A 19,065-nucleotide genomic window follows, 5' to 3' on the forward strand; every position below is an offset into this window, starting at 1 on the left:
ACGAGTATGAGAGAGAGAGAGAGAGAGAGAGAGAGAGAGACAGACAGAGAATATAAAATCAAACAACTTTTTGGAGACAGAAGAATCATAACAAGATTAGAGATACAATTTTTAAACAGCACAATTTGTGACAGAGTCAGTACTTTAGCCAAACAAACGAGTTTTTCTGAATACAATTTTGTTTAATTTAAGTCATCACACAGACTAAAACCTGCAGACCACTTTCAATGGCAGCTACCCAAAACAGGAATATGTCAATTATTATCCACTGCCTTACAAATAATTTGATTATTTAATACAACCATTTGTTTGACATATTATCAATTAAATGTTAAAAACAACTAAGGAATCAAAATGAGCAGTGAATATTTTTACTTTCAAGTCTTGTGCTGGTTATTAAGTAGTGCTGCTGTTTTCTTCTGATTTGTTCAGGTTTGTAGAACAAAGATTTCCCCTCCTAATTACTGCACAGATACAATTTAAGACCTTTATCATGGTTGGCATGTGAAATGCATTATTGTAAATGGTACATTTTACCGAGCCACCTAAACTGGAGCTAATTACTTTGCCTGCTTGCCAATGAACCTGAATAAAACAGTTGTTTATTATATTTGAAACACGTGTTTTTCCCACAATGGTAAGCACAAATGTCTGCTATGGAAAAAAGCTATTAACACATTTTGACCACCTGGGAGACCCCCCCCCCAAAAAAAAAACAATGGCCTAATTGTTACAGTGTGTGCTTATGTGAAAAAAATTTTCTCAACTGAACAGTTCCATCTACTCAGATGTCCTATCCTTAGAAATCACCAGGAACTGTAGCTGAATATTCAAAAATGTCATGACCACTGTTTGTATGAAAAACAATCTGAAATGGTTGGTGGCATTTCTGATTAAACAGCAACCTAACATCATGTGGAGAATTCGAAAAAGACAATTAAGAGACTCAATTAAAACAGTGCAATGAGGTGATCTCTCACTCACTTTCCTGAAGCATGTGAAACCCACAGAAAATGTAAAAAAATGAACAAATGTTTAAATTTATTGACCAGTTTTTTTTTTTACTGCATTTCAATTCTTTACTGCATAAGAGGAAGCAAATGCATGCAAGCCAGGATTTCTTTCAACATTCTATTTGAATTAAATCCTGTTTGTTCTCTGCTACCATTCACCTGGCTAACAAAGCTTTAAGAGATCTTACCAGTAGGTGCTGATCTGTTTGCACACCCGCCTTATCATCGCGTATGTGGAATAAAATTTCAAGTTCAAGTTTTAAATCAGTTACGTTCCTCTGTTAGCAAATAAATCTCCATATTAGATGCAAAAAGTGGTACTTTAATTTGATCCTACATATGATTTATCTTTTTTACATTTATAAGCAGGTTCACATTAAGTAATTTGGGGCAGTAGCATCACCCGTCCAACACATGTGAGATCGACTTTTTACACACCCTTGTTCCCTTACACGACACCTCTTACTGTACATAGATTGCTGTTATTAAGGGTTTGTATTAAATTGTACAATCTTGTGGAAACTTGTGCACTCCACACATGTCTTAAGAAAATAAATAATTTTGTGTGCATCAGTATTGATAAAAAGGATCCCTTTGGGCACTCAAGTGATCTAAAAAAAGGATGCCTCTACTTCACATTAGTTTACCTGAGCAACTATACCAACGTTGTTGTCTCTACGTCCTTAAAATGTACGCACACATTTGTCATACTTGGGTGCAAAAGTGTGGCTTAACGTCAACGAAAACTGCAGCTGAAGGTTACGCCGAACTGAGTTTCCAGTCCACCCATGGCAAGACTACTGAATAAATTAACTTGAAAGCAGAGCTCGAATCATTCATAACATGAAGCAACAGCAGCTATACGGCAAGAGCATTCAGGCTGGAAAAGAATAGAACTGCACTCAACTTTTAACACGTTGAATCAGAAGAATAATTCAAACCCATGAGCTGGCATTTCATGTTGGCAAAGTCATGCCAACGTCCACAAAAAGGAAGAACAGGTTTAAGGGGGAAAAAAAATGTCTGAGTCTGTGAGCAAAAAGGCATTGAGACGCTCCCACAAAAAGCCCAACAACAGCACAATGCTGGAAGTAGTCCATGACCAGATGAGACAGGTTCAAGACCATGCCCGGTGTCAGGTCTGTCTCAAGATTCAATATGCCAAGGAGTGTGACATTGGGACTGCAGTCATTCAGTGACATCCCAGATTTCAGAGAGCAGCGGGGGAAGCTTCTTGTCCTGAAGACGAAGGGCAAACACCTGTTCAGAGTGCACGCTGCTCAGTGTACGAAGGCTCACCAGCTTCATCAGCATGCGTGGAAACATCAAGTGATCCTGAGAAAACAAATCACAAGATACATTTTGTATATTTAAAAAAAAAAAAAAAAAAAAAAGGTCCAAATAATCCCAACAATGATTGCTGTTCATAGTAAAGCCAGGAATTCAGATATTAGTTAACTCAGAAAACAGTTTCCTGCACTTTTACACATGGTCATAAATAGAACATCTCAATAACTATGAACATTTGTGGATGAGGTGTGTCAAAGGGCAATTAACAAACCATGAGAGCTTGGTCTAGCTCCAGAGTGGTTGCAGAATCTTCGGATTTGCCACTGTAGAATTCATGTATCAACCACATTGTAAAACAGTTTACCAATCCAATTTATAGTACTGGGGTGGAACATGAACAACCACAACTTGCCATTGTTTAAATGTCAAACCAACAATCAGTTTTGGGGTCCCTAGCGCGAGTCTAGTGCAAAGCACAGTCTACCTGTGCGCACAGCAGGTTTCTTTCTTTTGGTATTTACCTAGACTTGCAAAGGTCGAAGAAAGCTTTTGCGCGAATGTGCGGTGTTGAACTTGTAGGATGGAATGCAGCCGACTACCAGCCAATCTAAAGGGGTCCCCTCATGAACTTTAAAATCAGGGAGGTCGGAGCACACACAGTTCTTGACATTGCAGAAGCAGAAATTTACTCGCTCGAGTAAATTTCTGTGTATAACAATGTTGCATACAAAGTGCATTTTGTACAGATAAACTGCAATATGTCCCCTTGCAGATGATGTAGTCGGCACCCCCGATTGTTTGTCCGTGTGTGACCCCGCGCCACCCCCATAGCTGTGTGGTGTGATCACGGGGGTGGTTTTTAAGGTGATTATAATCATTTGCTCAATTAATTGATTTTGATAATGATTCAGAGGGATTGTACCGTGCTGCTGTTATATTTATGTAATCGTTACCATGACGTCCACCATACATGAATCTATCTGCCTGTACCTCAATCAAATCCACCAAAATCGTGTTACACCACCACCACCACCTAGCTTATAGTGGGTCTAAAATATAGTCTACTTTTTGTTACAACATTTGCAGATGTGTTGAGGGCGCAGCAGCTCCATCTGCCAGATCACCCAGTGGGGCACAATGCAGTCCCACACACAGTAAAAGACTTGCTCTGACACACAAAAAAAAAAGAGGACCAGTTTTTACGCTGACCGCATCAGCACCAGTGTACGAAAATAGGGGTCTTTGTGTTAGTTAATTTATATATTAATCTATTGTCTAGCAAAACAAGCAGACTGTATTTTGGCAAAAATTGTGTTGTCAGCAAAATATCTGCAAACTGACAAATAGCAATCTACTGGTTTGAAGTGGACAAGTGTATTATTATGATTTTTATTATTTCTTAATTAAAAACACCTGCTTGTGTAGGCTTTTGTTATCATGTGTTAGTGTGTAAGAGAAGGTTTGAGGGTGTAATCCAATGCATACAAAAGTTACCTCGGCCATGACCCAATGTGCTTGTTGTGATGACAACAACAAGGTCATGTTGACACACAGTGTGAAACAAGAGAAGAGGTTACATAAACAGGTGGGCACTTACATTTGGTCTCTTTATCGTGATGTAAGAGCGCAGAGCGTCAACATAAGGTTGTTGCAGCCTCTCCACAAGATCATGATCTTGCACATTTGGCCGATCTAAAAATGTGTAGAAGCAAAACAAACACAAAACACATTCACTATGTCTGCCAGATGGAAAAGAACAATCATGAACATAACTATAAAAACACATTTTGCTTTGCCGCACTCCTTAATAGTTAATATTTTTCGTCAGAATGAAATCTGACCTGCAGAAAATATGTTGATGGCAATAAGCAGTGCGTATTCAGCCTCGTCCAGCTGCAGGTCATTCATTCCTTTAGAAAACTCAAAGATGGGATTAATGAACTCAAACTGAAGGCCTGTTGAGAAGAGAGGGATAGAAACAAAAGAAGAAATAAGATTTATTTCAGACTTCTGAAAAATTACTGACAAATAATGTTACACGTGCATCTTAAATATTTCTGTAGGAAAGAACCTTTCTGAGTTTAAGTGACAAAACAGTTTCTTAATTTCAATACCGGTACTTTGCCTCTAATAGAGTAATGCTTCAATTTGCACGAGAACCTATTGCTATTTGTATCCTTCTTACACTATTAACTCTGTATGTAGGGTGATAAAGACTCATAATAATTTATCATACATTGTCCATAAAAACCCATTAAAATGTACCTGCTTTTGCGAAATCCTCCTTATTATAACTAAAATCCTTCAGAAACGTAATGCTGTCAATGGCAGGGTTGTATCGACGAGATGTCTCCAGCAGCATAATCTGTTGAAGACAAACATCATTGTTTATTTCATATTGTAATGAAGACATACACACAAAGTCAATATACTGGCAATAACTGATTACACAGCAATACTGAACTGGGCAATTCTCCTGTCACAGGCTACAGATATGATGAATTGTAATGTGTTTGATTCATAACCCCTAACCAATTATGTGACACAAAATGCTGATTAGAAATAATGTCTTGTATCCAGAGGAAAACAAACATTTCATAACTTGGAGCTACATTAACAGCATTTAAAGTAGAAACATGACAAACTTCGATGGTTGACGTCTTCAAGAGAGCGATCTGGTCCTCTCTTGTCAGCTCTAAAAATCCCGGAAGCTGCTTAGCAAAATCCACGATCTCCTGGACCGACATGATCGCCAGCTCAGTGAAGTGGGCGAAACGCTGCTGACGCACTTCTCGATTCTGTAGATCCTGATTCTGCGGCCATGGCTGTGGTTGTTGTTTTTAAACACACACAAGAGCAGTCATCATGCTTAGTCATACACACACACCCACGTGCTTATATAGTGGACCCCGCATGCTCGTGGTTCTGGACCTGCGGATTCACGGATATTTTTTTTCAATGTTAAAAAAAAAAGGATCGAATGTTTCTTGCCGTTCTATACATGTGAAAGGGCATCAATTATAAGTGGATTTTTTTTTTTCTATTCGCAGGTCGATCAGGTTCCTATCACCCGTGAATAGCGGACTCAACTGTAAAATGTTTCTACAACATGACATTTGACATCACATCATACTATCGTTAGAATTTTTGTTTGATAGCAACACTGGGATGATCAGAGTATAACATTTACATTTTTCTTCATCAAATGCTGCACTATTACATGACATACACAGTACTGTAGATCATAATACGGAAGAGGAGGGGAAAAGCCATCGTTTGTGGTACCCATTTAGGATTGGGGGCTTTACATTTTAAACATTAGATCGTGTTAAGCCTCATTCGGAATCTGTCAGAAGGGTTTTGGACTAGCACGAGTCACAACATTTGGTAGCCCGCAGCTGCAATGCACGATGGCAATGAAGCCGGAGGAAAGTTGGAGTTAAGAGGACTCGTCATGTTCAGCTATCACACTTGATGTCCTCGACACATGGAAAAATAATCCATAAGAATCCGGCAGAGCTGCCAACCTGGATACATTCACTTTCATAGCAAATTGTCATTAATTCCTTTTTTTAAATACATTTACCAAGTACTTTACCGCAGAAGCGTTTTTGCAGTATAGTATGGAATAGGATCAAAATAAAATAAATTATGTCTTCAGTATTTGTTATTGTATTGTATTTATCACATCAACTTTGATTCAAGCTGCAACTGTGTCCGTCATTACAAAGTATATAAGATTTTAACATGCCAAAAGTATCTGTCTATTTTCATTGAGGAGCAGTTTTATGAATCACTGACTTAATTTAAGTAGAAACGTTCGAATTTTGCAGACTTTTTGTAAAAGTTAATCCCAGGGACCTGAAGCATGGATTTTATAAAGAAGGAACAATTGTTTTCCCTTACTATCATCAACATTTTCATTTTTTTAAATACATAATGTGTACAGCAGCAAACTCTATAGACTCTGATTCTCAATTTTGCTGTTCAGTGTGTTTTAATGAGGCACAAAATCCAAATTCGCGAAACCACTTATTTGAGCCTTGTAATTAGCTTTTACCAACTGTTTTCAACAGAACAAGTCAAATAAATCGGATTAATCAGACCTCAAAAATTTAAATTTGAACTCAACACTCTTTTTTGCAAGCAAAAAAAAAAAAGGAAAATTGTTCAAACTGGATTGGACAGTTTAAGCACAGACAAACGTTTCTATTTTGTGCAATGTACTTCTTGTATAAATGTCTTCTCGAGCATCCTATTTTTGTATATCCTGTATCCAGGATTGCTGCTGAAATTATGCAAATTTCCCCATTGTGGGACTAATAAAGATTATTTTATACGATAAATGTTTACTACATTGATAGAAATGTAACCATGAAGGCCCCTCCTCTCAGTTGACGAATGCTGTGACGGCCTAATTAATTTCCTTTGTAGTTGTGCAGTATATTTTTTTCTTTCCCGACACTTATTAATTTGTCTGTTTTTTGCAGTTTAATGATAAAATACAAAACATCCTGATTTATAGCGCTTTCACAACAGCTGCGGCTGCAACAAAGCACTTTACAAAACAGCTACGGTTACTCTCCATTATAATGCAGTTCCAGACAGATGTATGTGACAAGTATACTGTATGTAGGTATCATATATTTCGGTGTTTTGTGATTTGATATCTGGTATGATAGCTTAGCAATTAGCATGGCTTCTCCTTTTTTTAATCCCTGTCCCCACTTTGTGATGATAAAGAGTCAGAAGTGTAGCTTATTCACTGCTATGAAGACGATGATTGGTGACTTGTGCTGCGTTGACACCGAATGTGAAACAAACTTGCAGCTCCGCCATGTGTTTAACTATGTCAATTAGCTAGCTGTAGCAAGTAGGGAGCTTGGACAATTAAAAAAAAAAAACACACCAAGCATTCCCTGATATGAACAGCAGGAAGCAGGGAGGTTGGGCAATTGTTTCATGTGGATGTGCAGGGTTTTTTTTGTTATGTTTTGTTTTTCCCAATATAGGCATTGTTCGGAAATTCACTCTGACACTAGTGCACGACTCTGAGCATGCCTGTGTTCGGAGAGACAGATCGTGCTCCTCCTGCGTTAATGGCTGAACGCAGCTTATGTTCTGATCTCAACCAATCACCAGCTCTTGCTTGAACTGTTTCAATCTGCACTGTCTGATGCACTGGACCATTGTGTCCATAGTTGGAGCACCTCGAGCGTGCATCAGCACTCAGTGTTTGGTGGACTCTGAATCACTAAACGGCCCATCGGGCAACGCTAGGAGTTTCTGAACGGTCTGAGTCAACGGTCTGAGTGAACCAGTGCACAAATCTACAAATGGCAATTTTATTGTGTTCTTTTATGAAATGTGTACTGGCCAGCGCCTTGGTGGCCTGACACAGCCCCATACTGGTCATCACAATGTCAGACACTGGATTTTAAAAATAAAAATAATAAAATAATAGTGTATACATTCAGTCTCCCCAGCCGGTGTGTGACCTTCTACATAAATGCAAGCAGCATGTGAGTGTCACTCAAGCATCAACCACTGTTTTGTTTAATTTTCCACAGTAAGTGATTTTTGAGAACAAATTACATTGTTGCAATAAAACACTGAAATATGAACTTACTGTCACTTTTGGTCGATCAAGAAAGGATCTCTTGTTGCATTGCTTCTGCATGGCCACCAGCTTCTCAATCATTTCTTGCTGCTGTGGATCCAATGAAGCTGCTTCCTGTGGAGGAGTGGGAGTGACCACTGTGGACGAGCGGGCCGTTTCCTCATCCTGCTGCTTCTTCATCTTCTTCAGACGAATTTGTTCTTCAGAGAGCACACCTATATTCCAAATGTGACAGTTTACAACTAATGCACAGTCAAAAAGCTGATAATTACCATACTATATTGCTAATATACAAAATACAGTGAAATTTCAGATTGATTTGGCTTCCAAACACTCACATTGTTCGAGCATGCCTGCCTCGCGACATTTGCGCAAGCGGCACTGCTGGCACTTGCGTCGCATGTACATGTCCATTTCACACCGTTGATTGTTCTTGCAAGAGTACTGAGCACTTTTAATGACACTACGTCGAAAAAAGCCCTTGCAGCCCTCACAGCTTAGAACATTGTAGTGGAATCCAGAGGCCTTGTCACCGCAGACACTGCACACCTCATTGCCCAGCATCTTCGGGGCAGGACCCTTCTTTCTCTTCACTGGCTGACCATCTATGTAGAATATATACATAAAATACAGGTGAAAAGCAGATAAATGTCTTTTTAACAAATCTATTTTGGGTAAAATTGAAAATTGCAGAAAAGAAAGAAACTAAACCCTTTTTTAATGATCAACTGACAATAATCAAAGCAAAACACCACTTTGTGGTGTTCCAATTAGTGTACACAAGTGTGCACACATTCGCACACAGACAGGCACGCGCTTTTGTTAAATCCACCTTGTGATTTTGAGCGACTGTGTGTGTGTGTGTGTGTGTGTGTGTGTGTGTGTGTGTGTGTGTGTGTGTGTGTCTCTCACCGGAAATGTATTTATGTTTTCCAGAGTTGAGTGGCCGTGTAGCTAACTAGATACTCCCATTTTACAGTACTAATGCAGGTTGGCTGTTCAGTTTTTAAAAATATTTTGTGGTCTCTGAATTTAAAGCAATGTAAAATACAAAATAATCAAACTTGACTGAAGACCGACTCTACAAATAAAATGCGTATAGAGGAACTATTTTTCATCCGTTATCGTTCACCTGTGCCAGTGGATGTGTCGCCCACATCAGGCTTGGTGTCACTCAGCTCAACTGGAAAAGGGCTGCTCATCCCAGTGGGAGCAGGACCATTATGAGGTGGGGCGGGGAAGTCATCTGGCTGGGACAGGTCACGGAGAGATAACAGGTTTTCATGCTTCATTGTGGCGCTGTCATTGCTCTCCTCCACCATGCAATGAAGTTGTAGCTCCGCAGCCCCATCAAATACTTTACTCTCATCTGACCGGTGGGACAAAACTGTCACTAATTTTCAGATCAAAGAATCAATTTTTATGCTTGAGCCTGTCAATTTTTAGTTTTTAAAAGAAGGAAAATTAGCAGCATATTATAATGCAGTCATCTTAGATTTATTTTTATTATTTATATTCCACAAAAGACCATGATGCTATTTTATCTTCAAAAAATTAAGGACAAATAACTTACCATGACCAACATCTGGGACATCAGTCACAGGCAGCGTTGACATCTTTTGAACAGCTGGTTGTCATAACGAAATCTATGTACCTATGTAAAAAAAAAAGAAGAAAAAAAAAAAGGAGGGGCGGGACTCAGTAATGACGGTTGGGTTGTACAATGTATTTCGTTAGTCGGCCATAGGTTTACATGCTGTAAGTAAAATATTAATTTTCTTTTTGAAACCGAAAGAAAATAAAGCGGAGTGCGAAAGAGATGCCTCATGCATCATTAATGATTAACTATTTTGTCAATACTGTAATGCAAAATTTCTCCATTTGAAAACATTCTAACAGCATGGTAATGCCGTGTCTTGACTATTGCTAGGCAAGTTACTTCCAAAATGAAACACATGGCACATTACTAGTTACTGTCCTTTGAAGGTGTTTTTGGCTTATACAACTGTGTTCACAGCATTAGGTGACACACAAATGCAATATACACCGATGCGTCAGACTGCCCGTAAATGTTGGTATTTTGCCCCTTTTTGGCAATAACACACAAACAAATAAATGAAAAATCAACCAATCAATAAATGAATAAAATACCTGTGCGGCCTGGTACTAAATGACACCGGTCGTTTGGGACCACTGCTCTCAAGTACAACCCAAATAGAAATAATCTTTGGCCACGATTATAAAGAGGCATGTAGAAAAGCAGAAATGAAAGTTGGTCATGTGCCACATATAGATGGATTCAGGAAACTCTTATCAGCAGACCCAGACATGATCTTTGCTATTTTGTCCAAAGCTTCAAGGAAAATGGGTTTAAAGTATAAATTAATTCTCAACATGTTGAAATGTGACTATAAGAATTATAATACAAACTGTTTCTCTGGAGCGTGCACAACTAGCTCAGATTAAGTCAATTAGGTGGAAAATCACTGTGAAAATCCCACTGAAAGCCCGGTATATCTTAATTTCTGTCATCTCTAAAAATCATACTAATATTGCAGTTTTTAACATTCTCTAAATAATATTACAGTAAAAATTCAGTAAGAGCAATGTGACAAAAATGTGCACATAATCTTACTTGGAGGAATGAAATGTTTTTGCTATGAACTTTTTTCATTCATGTGTCTGCCATGTATGACTTTTTTTTCTGCTGAATTTCAATTGAAAACTTTATAAAAGCCTAAGACAATTCACAAGCAGCGTTGTGTTCTGCGCCAGGACAAATGTCTGTTTTGTCATTTGTACCCACAAAGCTAAATAAAACCTTATAAGAAATAGGTCAACCGCAGTCAAACATGTCATGATCTTGTGCATAGCATAAACACTTAAATTATTGATTTTTCCACTACTACTTAAATGTGCATTTAACATAGCAATGCAATTGGCTAGTCACATCAGCAAGCAAGAATACCTTTTCCGCCATTATTAAAACCCAGTATGCAAACTGTGCCGTGACCCTCTTTGTTCATAAAGCATTCAAGTGTATCATTTTGGCAAAATGTTAACACTGTCAAGAGTCAGGCAAAACATCAAAAGGTGTTTGTTACATACTACGGGTAGATAAAAGATGGTTCCCTCAAAAGCAGGAAACTTTTGACAGATCAGGAGGACACCTTTTGCTTAAATGAGCCTGCATAAAATGACTCCCGAGACTGACCTTACCTCTGATGCTGATATCTTATTTATAGCCTAATGCGTGCAAGTCCATCACAGTCTCAGTCCATTGATAGCCTTGAAGGTGCAATACACTCTGACTTATTGGGCCCACGTTTGCTGACTTGATAAGAGCGAAGGGGAGAAGATGAGTTCCTTCCTACAAAGCTCTGTGGGAGACAAGAGGGAAAACAGGGTAAGGGGGAGGGAACACAAGAGGTCACTATTGGTCACTTGCATGGCTCTTCAATCCCCAGCAGTGCTCCAGTCCTTTCCTGTTGGAGCAGCCAATTTTTACAAAGACACACAAAACAGCAGACAAAAAATGATCAGCACCCCCTCGAACCACCTCTCTCAAATGAGTTCCACCAACACACGAAAACAAAGCTCACCTGCCTGAAATCCAGTTCACTCATAAAAATGTTGGACAATACTGTATTAACTCTCCAAATGACCGATAGCATTTAAATGCCATACATTTAAAAATGTTTTTAGTTAATGCACAATACCTATGTTAACCAATTTAGTAAGTTTATTTATAAAAACCTAGTCTTTTAGCTTATAAAACCTTTCTACTGCCTGTGACCTCATGTCATCATCCCCACCCTGATTTTCTGTTCCAAGTCCAATGTCCCTTGCATCTTATCAGGTCAGTCACCTTTTGTTTTCAGAGAGTCCTGGGAATTAAATATTTAAAACAAAATAATTACAGTAAAGGCATGTGTTTACATGTCAAATGTGACAAAAGTGGGGCAAACTCTGATATACAGGGGCACAGGACTCATGATCCACTGTGGTCACTACAACCACAGTTAACAGATTTTAGTTTCAAATATTGGAGCAATATATCCATTCCACTAGTGTTCATTAGGAGTTGTTTTTGTTATTTATGTTTTTTTTTGGGGGGGGGGGGTAATTGTCATGTTAATTGAGCACTTCATTGGATAGCCTGCAAATATTTAACCCAAGCCAAAATTTAACATGGTTAACCAATGGTTGACCTGAAGTAATGTCACGATTGTCAGAGATGTCTGTATTTTCTATACCTCACAATAACGCGTGTGAAACTATCAGAGGCATTTTCAATAGTTTGTTGTCTCATCAATAAGCAAATTGCAGCACACGGTTGTTAAACAAGCCGCTAATGTTTACAAAAACGGCATATCCTTTCATCATAGCCAACTACTATCGCTTTTAAATAACACTGTGGAACCTCAAAAGTTAAATGCATCAAAACTCAGAGGAATCTAACCAAAGTCTGATATGTTGTAGTAGGGCTGCACAATATATTGAAAAAGATCATCACCACAATAATGGCCAATGAAATATCCGTATCCTAAAGGCATGCAAGTTTCGTGTTTTTATCTGACTTTGACCAATCAGATGCAACCTTAAGAGGCAAAACTATCACTATATCACTTCAGCTATTATAATTAATTTGCTCGAGACTGAGCTTGCATATTTTGCTGCATGAAAAAAAATACTTTTTTCATTAAAATAATAAAAACATAATTTCTTCTTCACAAATAATGCAAATATTGCATAATTGTCCTGTATTGTCCTGTGACAGCCCAAATGAACGCTGCAAAGCCCAACGTTATAAGGAGAGCAAACTGTCATACGCATGAAGACAAAACACACGAATATCGAATTTCAGCCGCCATCAAAGCATGAACTGAATGGGTTTCATACAGTATTTTGCAATACTTTTGGAAAACACAGTATTGCAGTATTCTTTTTCGTTTCAGGTGTCACACCCTTCGATGAAACAAAAGTGGACAACCATACTCAGCAACATCTTGGTGTGAAAGCAAAGAATCAGGGCTTTCATAAGGAGTGGTCGTATACAAAAGAATCAAAGTTCCCACAAATACGCCTAGAAGAAGAAGTACATCATGGTTACACACCCTTTCACACACTCCAAAATATTTTCACTTCTCTGACCAGGAACCAGGGTGGGAGAGTGATCGTCAAAATAATAACTTCAAATATTTTTGGATGATGACTCACTATCTAAATTAATACAACAGTTTTAGGGAATCATGACATCACGCATCTTGAGTGAAAAAAACTGTACTAAAATAGGTATAAAATATAATGGCAGTGATTATTTTGCCGTGAGGAGCAATGGTCCTGCTAACGTTATTTTGCAGAGAACGTCTCTGATTGGTCACTCGCCAGAGCAAGTAATTATGGGCCAGTTGTGAATGGGCTATTTTACTGTGATGATATTAGGTTGGCCATGATTTTTTTAAGCTGCCGTGCTACGGTTCAACTTGCCTCCGGTTTTCGCTATTAGGGCAATGTCAGTTTGCTTGTTTTCTGTGTTTCGTAGTCATAACCTTCCTATTTTGTGTGTGACACACACACACACACACACACACACACACACACACACTGTGTTATAATTAAGAAAAGTTCAAGAGTTTAACCAATATTTTTTTAAACAAAGTTAAAGTAATGTTGTTATTAGGAAACACGAAGTTACTAGACAGGTATTGCCTTAACAGCCACAGCTGCAATCGGAGGCCGGTTGAACCGTAAACACGGCAGCCTGAACCTATTCACGGCCAACTGTACTGTACTACAACCACTACTGTCTGTAATCACGGCCAAAATAACCCACTACCATTTTTTATGGAGCAAACGCATTCAAACTTAAACAGACCAAAGCATTGTAGGTACAACTTAAGACACGACTGTCGCTGAATTATACGATAGTTATGAGTTCGAGTTGATTTAACAGATATACTTCAGCCTCTTAAGTAATGTATTATTACTGTTTTGTTTTGTAACATTACCGTTATCGCAATTGCGCAGACGTAATCTTTCAGAGTAATAAGCAGGCCTTGGTAAACACAGTAGTGACCTGACAAAACTCCGAATACCTTATACGTGCTTTTGGTGCTCTACGGTTCGATAGCATGCTTATAGAACATGTCGATCTTAGTACAACCACTTTGCCAACTCTCATAAAGTTAATCAGAAGTTGAGCATCAAGACCATAAACAAAAACACTGCCGGGGCGTTAGCTTTCAATGAGAGGCAATACATGCCGACAAAAATAACGACTGTCTAAGGGACTACAACGAACCGTGACACTGGTGTTAAAATGCTCGATAATTAGTCTGAATGCGATACACAACGCGAGCGAGATTAGTTTGATGGGTAATCTAAACAAATACATTATCTGTGCATTAGCAACTCGCATTGAAAGGAACTCTCTTCTAACACCTTCAACTTGGCTAACTTCGTGCCCCCTATGTCGACATAGGAGGCCAAACGCGATTGAAACGGACATTTTGGAAACTTGCCTGATAGTTTGCGAGTCTCTTGCCTCTTTTACTGAGGTTACACCATGCGTTTGTGTCTAATGACAGCGGTTATGACAACCGAAGCTAGCCTGTTAGCATGCTAGCTAACAACGTAGTTGCATCATATGATGCAGAGGCCCGCAGTCGACACAGGAAGTGAAGGACACTCATTCATAGTCAATGGTTAAAAACAGCAGAGCAACTCATGACTTCCAAATTGTTTCACACCTGTTCTCGTGTAAACATTTGAAAATCGTGGAAACCGTAAATCAAAATAGTTCAATTGTAAACGAGATACCAAAATATTCAGTGTATACAGAGCGCCAAATATATATATAAAATTCATAATGCAATGACTATTATAACAGAGCTATAAGCAAAACCTACTATTCGCGGTAATAAGACATTAGAATACAACATAAACAATAAAATAATTGTTAAGTTGGACATTATGTTCGATTTGGCCTGTAATTTTCTGTGTTTTAATATAAGTATTTACATGAATTTGATTTTGTGAATTGAACTGCTGTTATAACAAATACGTTTCAATGATAATATAATTTAGTAACACGCAAAATGGCATCCCACTGAATAAATAATACACCAATTATTTAAACTTGATGTACATCATTCTGTATGACACAAATGAATGTAACAAAAACAATGCTTAGACATCCAGTTGGCCACACCCGTGTCCAGGTGTAACGTCACTGGAAAACTGTATATTCAGTGAATGACCTCAAAGCGATGGCACGTGACATATGTTGTCAAGCGTTAAGCACAAAGCACATCTGTAATCAGCGTCACACACAGTGCTATACAGTACTACAATATACTTACCAGAATATTTTTGTGAACAGTAATAAATATTCAAATTCTCATTTTTTGCATTGGTCACTAATTGCAACGCTAATTTATTACTTTGCGTTGGCATTAGAAATGAAAAGTACAGTACAAGTCTGCAAGTAACAGGACATCCAATACTGTATGTTACAATCATTACAGATGGCAGACAAGTAGAAACGCCTCTAGAGGCCACTGTTACATGGTTAACACACGTTTATTTGCCGGAGGAAACCGGAAGAAACCAACATCACGACTTTTCATCCGGAGAGCTGCAAACAAACCCGTTTCTTTTGCATCGTTTGAGGACGACGATACCATGCCCGTCACTTGTGCGTCACTGGGATGCAACAATAAGTTTGTGAAGGGGTCGGACATACGATTTTATCGGTAAGTTTGTCCGGTTTTAATGAGGTAACAATAAACGCATGCCGTGTTTCAACGTCAGTGTTGCTACGATATAAAGACAATTCGGCCCATTCTCTGTTCACATAATCACAGTGCCCATACTTGTTCTATCTGAGATGACACAGCTACGTAGCTATTTTCACGTGTACAAAGCTAACATCACTGTCGTAACAACACTATACATCATCAGCTGGTCGTGTGTACAATTATTTGACCTAAGTACATAAATGTGTACTTTTTCAAATGCATTTTGAATTGAGTAATTAACTTATCACCTCGGTGATATCATTAGATTCTGTTCCGTCGTTTAATTAGCCCAACGGACACTATTATGTACAATGTCTTACTACCAAACAGGAGCATAGCTCACTGTGCTGAAAGGAATGTTCGGTGTTACTCAAACGCAAATGCATATTCTTATTGTTTTTAAGAAATTCAATTTCAGTCATGAAGACAATTGGCAGCTTTATCAGTGCAGTACATCTTCCCTTCCTTGATCTATCTTAATTTTTTGCAATTGTATATGACTGATGACGACCAAAATAAACGTTTTAGATCCGTGGTTCCTAATCTTTTTTTGTCATGAGCAGCCCCTTTTGTTCTCCCAAAGTTGTCCTGTATTTGGCTCCATCCATCTTCCCACCTATTTTAAACATCTTCCCTGGCTTCTTGGCTGCATCTCTGATCAGTGCTCTCTTGTTTGGGCTGAAAGTTGAGAGGGACATTTAAACATTAATTATTAGGAACAACAGACTCAACAAGAATAATATTCAGATGCACTTTAGCAATTTTACTTTCTTTTCATCAGTAATCTGAGTTTTAATCAGACCCCACTTGAGGTGACACCCGGCTGTTTTGATTTTGCCCTAGCTGTACCCTAGTTTCTTGTTTCCCCAAGGAAACAAATTGTAGCACACACATAATTTATCGATGGGTTTATGAAATGAATGAGAATATTTACGTATCATCTTGGAAATAAATTAAGAAATATTTCCACATGCCCCCTGCAATATGCTCACCTATCCATTGCGAAGTACTTCTTAATTATTTTTGTTATGAAGAAAATACATCGTACCACCCCCATCTGTCCCTGCAACTCTATTTGAGAAGGACTACCCTCGGGGTATGCGTACCCCTCATTGGGAAACACTGCATTCAATAACTTTCATGTAGACACAAATGTAGGTTTATTTTTTGAGACATTTATCATGTCATATCAGCAGCAAACATGTCACCATTTGTCTCATGATATTATTGCTAGAAATACTTTTACATCATGTTATATGCATAGGTTTGCCTAATTTCCCCACTTAACAAATGTAAATCAAATTTATTGAATCACAATCCCTGGTGGGGTGGTACAATATTCCTAAAAGCACCGATTCACTTTTCTTCATCTCAGGTTCCCCCTCAGCAAACCTTCACTTTCCGCCCGATGGGTTCAGAGTCTGGGGTTGAGAAACTTCATCCCAACTGCCAACACCTGCCTGTGTTCAGAGCATTTTTCACCTGACTGCTTCAGGGACTACAATGGGAAACAGTTTCTCAGGGAGGATGCTGTGCCGTCCTTGTTCCCGCACGGGCAAGACTCTTCAAAGGTTTTGGTCCAATACATTGCTTCGTCATTCACAATGTTCAAACAAGTCTTCCTCGCGATTTCGTGAAATGAATGACCTCTTTAAACTTTTGGATAGATTGAACTACGAAAACGACAAACAATGTTACTCCCTAAGGAAACCAGCGTCACAAACAACTTGGGACCACAGGCAGAGAGGGACAAAGCGAGAGAGATGACCAATCTACGCAGAGAAAAAAGAGGTGGCGCAAGAGTAAGTTTTCTATTTTGTTTGCTGGTGCCCTTTCGTTTTCTGTCTTGCAGAGGTGTAGCGAACTGGCAGGTTGTCGCCAGCGTCTGCGCCGAGAATTTGTCCCATACTTCGGGATGGGTACCAAGCCTCGAAACATGACTCTGGATAAGCAAAACAAAATGGAGGGATGGAGTTAAGATGAGGAAAATCATCAGTCATGCATATATTTGCCAGTTTTTGTGTTACAGGCGAATAAAAGAAAATGTCAAAAGATCTTTGAATTGTGCCAAATTCATTTGATTCTACCAGACGACTGAGACATGAGGATTTCATCTTGAAATTTTTGTGTATTCAAATAAAAGCATGAGAGCTTCTTCCATAAATACATTTATACCTGTTGAAATTTAAGACCCTTGGATGCATTTTTGGTTATTTAACATAAATGGCTCTTTTAAGCCTCCCCAGAAACTAAAGGCATGTTGTGCATTGTGAACAGCAGCGTGTGGTTTGCGGTCAAGACCCGAAGTCTACATAAGCAGTTCAGTTCATGGATGGATATTATTTATGTATTTTAATTAGCTTATGTGACAAGCTTTTAAGAGTGTGGTGGTATATCCAGCTCCTTCTGCTCATTTCAAATGACTGTTTTTTATTTCATGATTTCATGCTTAAAGATACTTACTTTTTGTTCCAGGGTGGAAGAGGTGGCCGCGGTGGAAAACTGTCTGACAGGTGAGACTCCATGGGTGTAGATCAGGGGTGTCAAACATACGGCCCGCGGGCCGGATCCGGCCCGCAAAGGAGTTTAATCCGGCCCGCGAGATGATTATGTAAAGCATCGGTGTCAAACATACGGCCGGAACCGGCCCGCAAGTAGGTTCAATCAGGCCCGCAGGATAATGTAAAAGTGAAAAAAATGCATTAAAGACACAGAATTAATATTTTTAATCAGGTGCAATTCATTGAGTATCCGCAAGGGGACACTGTTTTGATCAGAGAAGAAGACAACAGCAGCCTCAGTCTGTCACTGAGACAGACCCATGACAGCAGACGCTATCAATAGCACTCTCACATTTACACATTTAATAGCACTCTCCTTAGTTTGTAAGGTGTAGGCAGGGATTACATTTAGATTTTATATGCACGTGTAAATGCTTTAAAACTTGCTTTCTTTATGAATCTTGTTTAATCTTAAAGTGCATTACTATATTTTTCAATACCAATTACTTGTTAAAGTTTGTACAATCAGTGGGATCAGTTGCAATGCATATATGTGAATGATAAAAGTAAATTGCACATTTGTCGAAGGAAATGTAAGGTGCTTCATGAAATGTTTTGTAAAAGATATGTTCATTAAATTTCAACATTTTCCTAATGTTCTTGTGCTTCTTTATACCAAAACAAAGGAAAGACATATTGTTTTGGTTATTATAGCAAAGCATTGTATCATTTTAATGGTCCGGCCCACTTGACATCTACCGAGGCCGTATGTGGCCCAACATGTGAAATGAGTTTGACACCCCTGATTTAGAGTGTTCAATCAGCCTGCCATGCATGTT

At 38.7% G+C, this 19,065-nt stretch overlaps 2 protein-coding genes across 7 annotated transcripts in view; one reads left to right on the plus strand and one right to left on the minus strand.

The window, feature by feature from the left end:
- Positions 1-161: 161 nt before the first annotated feature.
- nr1h3 (nuclear receptor subfamily 1, group H, member 3) lies at positions 162-15,309 on the minus strand. Of its 5 annotated transcripts, XM_019886541.1 has the most exons (11): positions 15,288-15,309; positions 11,143-11,303; positions 9,497-9,577; positions 9,056-9,316; positions 8,262-8,528; positions 7,933-8,138; positions 4,949-5,128; positions 4,569-4,668; positions 4,145-4,258; positions 3,901-3,995; positions 162-2,348 (listed from the first exon to the last, which is right to left on the minus strand). In XM_019886541.1, exons 3-11 carry the CDS (start codon positions 9,537-9,539, stop codon positions 2,202-2,204), a joined length of 1,413 nt encoding a protein of 470 aa, XP_019742100.1. In that variant the 5' UTR covers positions 9,540-9,577; positions 11,143-11,303; positions 15,288-15,309; the 3' UTR covers positions 162-2,201. The 5 variants fall into 5 exon arrangements, with proteins under 5 accessions (XP_019742100.1, XP_019742102.1, XP_019742101.1 ...); XM_019886543.1 differs by lacking the exon at positions 15,288-15,309 and having other exon boundaries at positions 9,056-9,292; XM_019886542.1 differs by lacking the exons at positions 11,143-11,303; positions 15,288-15,309 and adding an exon at positions 10,075-10,148.
- Positions 15,310-15,574: 265 nt separating this feature from the next.
- The window catches only part of arl14ep (ADP-ribosylation factor-like 14 effector protein), a 6,424-nt gene continuing 2,933 nt past the window's right edge, over positions 15,575-19,065 (plus strand). Inside the window, exons 1-4 of one of the 2 annotated variants that reach the window (XM_019886553.1) lie at positions 15,575-15,680; positions 17,101-17,296; positions 17,393-17,527; positions 18,201-18,238. In XM_019886553.1, coding sequence (XP_019742112.1) covers positions 15,610-15,680; positions 17,101-17,296; positions 17,393-17,527; positions 18,201-18,238 — 440 coding nt within the window. In that variant the 5' untranslated portion in view covers positions 15,575-15,609. The remainder of the gene's footprint in view (positions 15,681-17,100; positions 17,297-17,392; positions 17,528-18,200; positions 18,239-19,065) is intronic. The other variant, XM_019886554.1, reaches the window with a different exon arrangement.

Source organism: Hippocampus comes, unplaced genomic scaffold (assembly GCF_001891065.2).
Source record: "Hippocampus comes isolate QL1 unplaced genomic scaffold, H_comes_QL1_v1.1 scaffold261, whole genome shotgun sequence".
In the NCBI taxonomy this organism is placed as follows: Eukaryota; Metazoa; Chordata; class Actinopteri; order Syngnathiformes; family Syngnathidae; genus Hippocampus; species Hippocampus comes.

Bases quoted from the DNA above. Each gene is read 5' to 3' on its own strand.
- nr1h3 (XM_019886541.1), bottom strand. From the start codon at position 9,539: ATGTCAACGCTGCCTGTGACTGATGTCCCAGATGTTGGTCATG. The intron at 4,259-4,568 runs GTACATTTTAAT...TCTTCTCAACAG, and splicing joins GGAGGATTTCGCAAAAGCAG to GCCTTCAGTTTGAGTTCATT. The intron at 3,996-4,144 runs GTCAGATTTCAT...ACACATTTTTAG, and splicing joins CATCAACATATTTTCTGCAG to ATCGGCCAAATGTGCAAGAT.